We start from the raw sequence: 6,944 nt of genomic DNA on the forward strand, positions 1-6,944 counted from the left end.
AACCTTTTTGCACGCCTTACTTTTAATAGAAACTTTGTAAGACATATTTTTGTATCTTAAAACAGCAAATAAATAAATAAATAAATAAATAAATAAATAAATAAATAAATAAAAATGAATACATAAAAGTAAATAAAGTGGTGAATCCTCACTTGTGAACGACCTTTTGAGGACGCGCGTTACCAATCAACCTGTTTACCTGTGGAACGTTCCAAACAGGTGTTTTTGGAGCGTTCCACAACCATCTATGTATATATTTGCTGATAATAGACGGCAGTTTTCTATAGAAGTCGTCAGTCAGCTTCCGCGGTCACTGCGCGCGCTCCCGTGAGTCTCACGTACCTCTCGACAGACACGCAGAACCAGCAGCGCTTGTCAGCCGATCACATGATATGACAAAGCAGCTGGCTACTTCCTGTGTAGACTCCTAGCCAATTCACATCCAGACGGCCGCAGCGGACTGCGACTACAGCGACATCCAAGATGCTGGCCCTCATAAACAGGCTTTTGGACTGGTTCAGGTCCCTCTTTTGGAAGGAAGAGATGGAGCTTACATTAGTGGGACTTCAGTACTCCGGAAAAACCACATTCGTCAATGTGATAGCAGTAAGTAGCGTTAGCTAGCAAGCAAGCACTGTCAGTGTGGGCCCAGGCTACTACCAGGGAGAGGTTGTGGATGGAGGTTTCGTTGAATATTGTACAAATTTAATTTAATTGCCACGACATTTAAATATTATTTTTCCAAATATTCAGGCATTGGGCGACGTGACCGGATACTGTTGGTGCCTTAAAATAGCACGTATAGCTGCGTTACAAACACTCGTAACGATTTCACTCAGATGTTGTTTGGCTAGCTAGAATGACGAAGTTCTTGGCGTCTCACTCATGAAAGCGGTCATGTGAATGGGCTTGCCAGTGATTTGTAAGAGCTACCAGGTTGTCAACATCAGGGAGATGTTGACACCACGGGCCACCAGACAACTTTGTAAACAGTCTGTCTTGTCTACGTCATCCAGCTTGGGTGTACCGAAGCGACGAGGCCTCGATCCATCATGGCCACAGCCTGCCAGCTGTCTATAACATCTCAATACCTGGAAGATGGAAATAAAGTATACATTGATTTGCTCGGGGTATCCCATTGCAGGGGTTCAATGTCGCAGTGGCTCATGTTTATGCTGTCTCCCAGCAGAAACACTCCTCCATGTATGTCGCTACACTCGTAAGGTGTTGGCATCATTGCCGTCTTTGTTGATATGTCTTGCTTGTCTTGCCTGCCACAGCCGTGACTGGGTAGGGTCATATTCTGTAGTCCAGTTTTGTTCGTGTTTCGAGGTGAGATGCCACACTGTAGTCTGCAGAAGAAAGAAGTCGTAGGCCACAGTCCTGTAGGCCCCCCCTCTACTGGATCCGACACAAGAATACACTTTGTTTTTTTTCCGGCTTTGTTGTGGTCATATCAGGTGATCTGTAATTAGGTTTGAACAAAGCTGCCTTCTTCTTCTTCACACAGACTTGGCCCAGGCCAAGGCCAAGGCTATGCAGGTTGTATAGCATGTTTGAAATACTTGATCATACTCCTCATGCTCCTAGTGGAAAGTTAGTGCCTATACAAGCAGTTTACATCAGTTTTAGAGGTGGTGATCCCACCTTGAGGATAAATGCCTCGTGTGGCACTTGGTGCTTGTGGAATGTTTGGTTACACAAAGCGAAGGTTGATCGCAGAAAGCTTGACTGCAAATTACTGTATGCTGATGCATAGATGGCATCATCTGAACGTGACTCACAGTGTAAAAGGGCATGTTTTCAGTTAGAGGCTTCAAGCAGCCAAAATTAGTTTGTAATCAAATAATTTCTTAATTTATATTGACATCAAGCACAGAAACAGTTCACATCTGCCTGGCTTTTCAGGTGAAATCATGCTTTAAATAGGTATGAACAGATTTGTATGTGGGTACACTGATTCATGCTGAATGTTAGTACACAAATGTAACAATGCAAGATAGAAAATAAACAGATTAGACACTGTGCAGCATTTGTAACATTATTTCAGGGTTTATAATTTCACTTGATGTCTGTTTTTTAACAAGCTAACATGCAGTATTCACCAGTGTGCCACCTTTTGTCTTGTACAGTCAGGCCAGTTCAGTGAAGACATGATTCCCACAGTTGGTTTCAACATGCGGAAGGTCACTAAAGGCAATGTGACAATAAAGGTAGGCCAGCAAGCAAAAGTGTCCTGCTGGATGCTCAAACTGTTTAAATGAAATCTTTTTTTTGCTCTGCCTAGAGCTGTGGTGCTGTTTTGTTTATGACTATATTGTGCTTTCTCGCCTCAGATATGGGACATAGGTGGGCAGCCCCGCTTCAGAAGCATGTGGGAGCGCTACTGTAGAGGAGTCAATGCTATTGTGTAAGTTTATGGACACTCCACTACTCCTCCTGTGGCATTTATGGCCACACATTTACTATTTCAGTTTCGAAGGTTGCTGGAAACCTGGAGAACTAAGTGGAAGTGAAATACTGTGCTTTTTCAGTATGTGTATGTGTGGCTTGGTATCTCCCCATGTAGTCATTTCCATGTAATATATTATTTGTTTGTAATTATTCAATAAATGATTCAATTTTGGTTGAGTGAAACACAAATTTTACTCTTATCAGACTTAAAGTAGTATTTTTTTTCCTCCCTTGCAGTTACATGGTGGATGCAGCAGACAGAGAGAAGATAGAAGCTTCCAGAAATGAACTGCACAACCTTTTAGACAAACCACAGCTACAAGGAATTCCTGTAAGAGGGTGCTTGTGATCTTTAGCCCAAAAGCTCATGATACTACAACCTCAACTTGGTTCTTCACATTGATTTCTGAGGGTGTAGTGACTCCAGTCACAATCAGTGTATAAACTCATAACTGCAGCTAATGGGTTGCAGTGACTCGGGCTTGACGTCATTACACTAAGTGATCATCTGAACTGACAGTAAGGATACCGTGTTGAGTGAAGCATATGGTTAAGAGGAGTCTTTTAAATTGTCTGATCACACTGCAGTAATGCTGCTACTTTGCTGTGCTGGATATTAATATGGCCTTTCTCCTTTTCTCACATTTCAGGTTCTAGTACTGGGCAACAAACGAGACCTACCCAACGCACTTGATGAGAAGCAACTCATTGAAAAAATGTGAGGCACTGAAAAAACACTGTTTTTGGTGATGATCTGGGACAAACATCAGGACTTACTTCAGACGTAAATTCATACACGATAAATCAGTGTGAGGATTATTATGTGAGTCTTTCCCAGTGGTGATCCAAAGATTAAGATAAGACATTTCCAGTGCATTCAGTTATCCACTGTGTGTCCAAAACTATGTGGACATGGGTTTCCACATACCTGGGCTCGATTTAAAAAACAAAACAAAACAAACAAAAAAACAAAACTTAATTCTTAAATATTGTGAAAAGCCTTCTCAGAGGAGCAGATGCTGTTGGAAGCAGCATATTAATTAATGTCCATTCTCTTGGAACAGTCACAAGAAGTGTCCATCGTGTCCAAAGACATTTGGCCGTATAGTGTAGGTGAATCATCGACTGGATCAGGGGAACAGTTGTAGTTTCCAAACTGAAACTGGCCACAGATGTTAGGAATGCAGTGACTATACATAGGTAGAGATGACCCGAGCCGATCCCAAGAAACTGTCTGTGGCCGATCTGGTCATATTTTAATGGATTGGTATGGGCTAAAATAAACCCAATCATTATTTACTGTATTCCACTATGTTTTATCCACTGAACTTGTTAGCTTTCCAAAATTGCCCTCCTTTATGACAGCCTGCAGTGTGAGCATGTTCGCTGTATATACAGATGAACAGTTAGGGCCCACTGGTGCAGGTGACTTTGGGTTCTGACACTGATGACAAAATACACGATTCACTGCTAACAAATCCATTATCTGCCCACTCTTGATAACAAAGAGCAGTGTGCAAACGACGCAGGTAGCAGCTTCTCAGTTTTAGCCAGTGCTGACGATCGCTTTCACCACGTAGACTGATAAATGTTGTGTCATGTCATATCAGCTGTCGTTAATATTGTACTCAGCCAAAGATCTTTTGTTTTGTGTTTTTGTTTCAGTGCTCTGAACCATGAGACTCTTCTTTGTACCTTTTCTTTTTCAGGAATCTATCTGCCATTCAGGACCGAGAGATCTGCTGCTACTCGGTCTCCTGCAAGGAGAAAGACAATATAGGTAAAGAGCCAATCAGAGTTTAAATGATTCTACGTCCACCCTCAAAGATGCAAGTGTTAAAAACATTTGGAGCTGCTGAGATCATAAAAATGTCCTCCTGTTTTCCCGCTGTGCAGACATCACACTGCAGTGGCTCATCCAGCATTCAAAGTCACGGAGAAGCTGAAATTGAAGCCTCACCAGTCGCAGCTCTGGCCTCAGCCCCCTAATGGTCATGGGTCCTTGACAGCCATCCCTTCCACTGCCTCTGTGAAGTAATCCAGCTCTCTGCTCACTACCGTCACCACCTGCACCACCCAGTACACTACCATATTATGTGTAGCCCCTGTACAGCACGACCGCCACCCCAGCTATCTGGAGTCTTGAAAAGTTGTTTGAGTACTGTGCTAGAAGGTGGACTGTCCCTACCCATCATGCCTTATCGCCCGACATTATGGACTTGCTCTGTGTCTGTGTACATCATGGAGTTTTTTTGTTTGTTTGTTTGTTTGTTATAATGGCTTCTGTTCCTTCCGCCACAAGAATCTAATGATGTTGCAGTGTACTGTTCCCTGGCTACACTAGGATGGAGCTCCTCCAATCTCACATACAGATATCCGTTCTGTTGCCTGTCAGCGTCTGACGTTGACGTCACAAGGTTGTGATTGTAGTTTTTTAACAGTTATTTGCCAAACAGTGATGGTTGCTTGTGCTAATGCCTTCAATTCCTGATGAATTCTTAGCAATGTAGCCTGCATTTTATTTGCTGGCGTATGAAAGTATCTATTTTATTAAGTGACTTCAATTAAAGTTTACACATAAACTGAAGATGAATAGAAGGTAAGACTGAGTGCTTGTTGTGTCTGAGGCCAAGTCTAAGATAGGTCAGCAGACTTTTAAGTGCCTTCGGCGAAGTGTGTTCCAATCAGACATTTATTGCCCAATGCAACTTCTAACCCACTATTATAAAAGAAAAAAAAACAAAACGCTTGGTTCAGACACAGCATAAACCCCTTGATTACACTTAACACCACCCCTCCACAGTCTCCTTTTATGTTTTGTAGTCACATAAACACATTACGATGTCTGAGAAAAGACAGTGCTGTAATAATGATGAAAAGATGAGGAATGAAGTAATAGATGATGATGAGAGGTGAATGAGAATTTTTTTTTTTTTGGTCAGTGGGTAATTTGAATGCTGTTTCACTTGTAGCCTGTGACTCGTATGTAGCTTGAAAGGTGGGTCAACCTTTGCTTGCGGTTCTCAGGTAGATGTAGGATTAAAAAAAAAAAAAAAAAAAAAAGAAATGTCAGAACCCGGTATGGGTGTGTCCAAGTATCTGTTTCATAATCCCTGTTTTTTCGGGTAGGACAACACAAAGCCAGTGTTAGTCATCATGACTGAGCTTATGGAGAACAGAAGACAGACCATTAGTCCAAAGCATTGGATGCTTGATGTCATCCATATGATGCCACGCCCTTAGCAAGCCTTAGCAGTCCAAGGACAACGCCGCCTCCTCTCAAAGTGACGTATTGATTGACGTTTTTCCTTTCAGCGACAAGACAATGACTTCTCATAGGTTTGACCACTGTATATTGATCTGCCCCCTGCTTGGCCAGTGCTTCTTGATCTATTTAATTTTTCTTTCTATGTGTGTGCTACTGGATCAGGATGAGTTATCCCTTCAGAGACAATACTTTGTGTCGGCCTACGTGGCTTCCACATTTCACCGTAATGTCTCCAAATCCATCACAAGCTCTGTTATCTCATATGTTGTTCTGTATCTCTTGGTGATCGTCGTAATCCTAAATGTCCATTGTTGGGACCACAGCAGCAGTGAGGGGCTGTACAATTTGGGTGACTGTGTGGGTAATTTGGGCAAAGCTTTGTTACCTGTGTAATAATATAGCCTATTTGCAATTTGTTTGTGCATGTGCTGTACTTATTCACATTCAATTGCAGACTTTGTAAATAAGAAGTTAGCATTTTTATTCCTACAAATGCTCCTGTAGATGTCATGCATTCTCTCCCTGTGATTGCTAATAAATTTGTTTTTATTTTTAAGGATTACAAGTGCGGCATCCAAATTCCTTGTAAGTCAGTCAGTTCAGGTTAGCACCACTAGGTGGTGGCAGAGGACTTTGGGAGGATAATATGAAAGGGTGGGAGCTTTGAAGTATGAAGTGAAGTTTTACTTGAAGCTCTCTTTTGGTGCATCATGAAGGTGCTTCCATGTCTTCATGATGTTATTATTGTAGATCAGTGTCTCTGTGCGGGTCTGACAAAGTCAACCTTAGATATGTAGAATTGAACTGAATGTATATGAGCAAAGTGACTGATTCCAGCTCAGTTTTCAGCTATTGTAACACTGGTCTAGTCTAGTATAACCAGGTCTGTCTTCACTTTGTTTTAGTGTTGGAGAGGTCTGGCTGAGCTCTGGAACAGTTTGTTAGAGGGGAAAAATGCCCTGGTGTGCTTGTATTTCTGAAAATGGTTTCAGGGTGCTTGTTTTGGTGAAACATTTGCACATGGGAACGTGTGCCCTGGCATTCAAATGACTAAATCCCTGCAAACGAAACCGCCATATAAAACAGTAAAAGTCATATGTCAATCTTTCATACGACTCTACTTTCAGTGTGCGGGCAGTGTCCACACTCCACACGCTCTGAGGCTGTGCTTTCACGTCGGGACGGTGGCTTTCAAAACGGTAACACAGGGAAAGCGGAAGGG

At 42.2% G+C, this 6,944-nt stretch overlaps 1 protein-coding gene across 1 annotated transcript; it reads left to right on the top strand.

Moving 5' to 3' along the window:
* The first annotated feature begins 249 nt into the window (after window positions 1-249).
* arl8bb (ADP-ribosylation factor-like 8Bb) lies at window positions 250-6,281 on the top strand. Its single transcript, XM_070959330.1, has 7 exons — window positions 250-606; window positions 2,133-2,213; window positions 2,337-2,410; window positions 2,692-2,785; window positions 3,105-3,172; window positions 4,164-4,234; window positions 4,351-6,281. Exons 1-7 carry the CDS (start codon window positions 484-486, stop codon window positions 4,398-4,400), a joined length of 561 nt encoding a protein of 186 aa, XP_070815431.1. The 5' UTR covers window positions 250-483; the 3' UTR covers window positions 4,401-6,281.
* Window positions 6,282-6,944: the final 663 nt, after the last annotated feature.

The sequence above is a fragment of the Chaetodon trifascialis genome, chromosome 3 (assembly GCF_039877785.1).
Source record: "Chaetodon trifascialis isolate fChaTrf1 chromosome 3, fChaTrf1.hap1, whole genome shotgun sequence".
In the NCBI taxonomy this organism is placed as follows: Eukaryota; Metazoa; Chordata; class Actinopteri; order Chaetodontiformes; family Chaetodontidae; genus Chaetodon; species Chaetodon trifascialis.

Bases quoted from the DNA above. Each gene is read 5' to 3' on its own strand.
- arl8bb (XM_070959330.1), top strand. From the start codon at position 484: ATGCTGGCCCTCATAAACAGGCTTTTGGACTGGTTCAGGTCCCTCTTT. The intron at 2,786-3,104 runs GTAAGAGGGTGC...CTCACATTTCAG, and splicing joins CACAGCTACAAGGAATTCCT to GTTCTAGTACTGGGCAACAA. The intron at 4,235-4,350 runs GTAAAGAGCCAA...CCCGCTGTGCAG, and splicing joins CAAGGAGAAAGACAATATAG to ACATCACACTGCAGTGGCTC.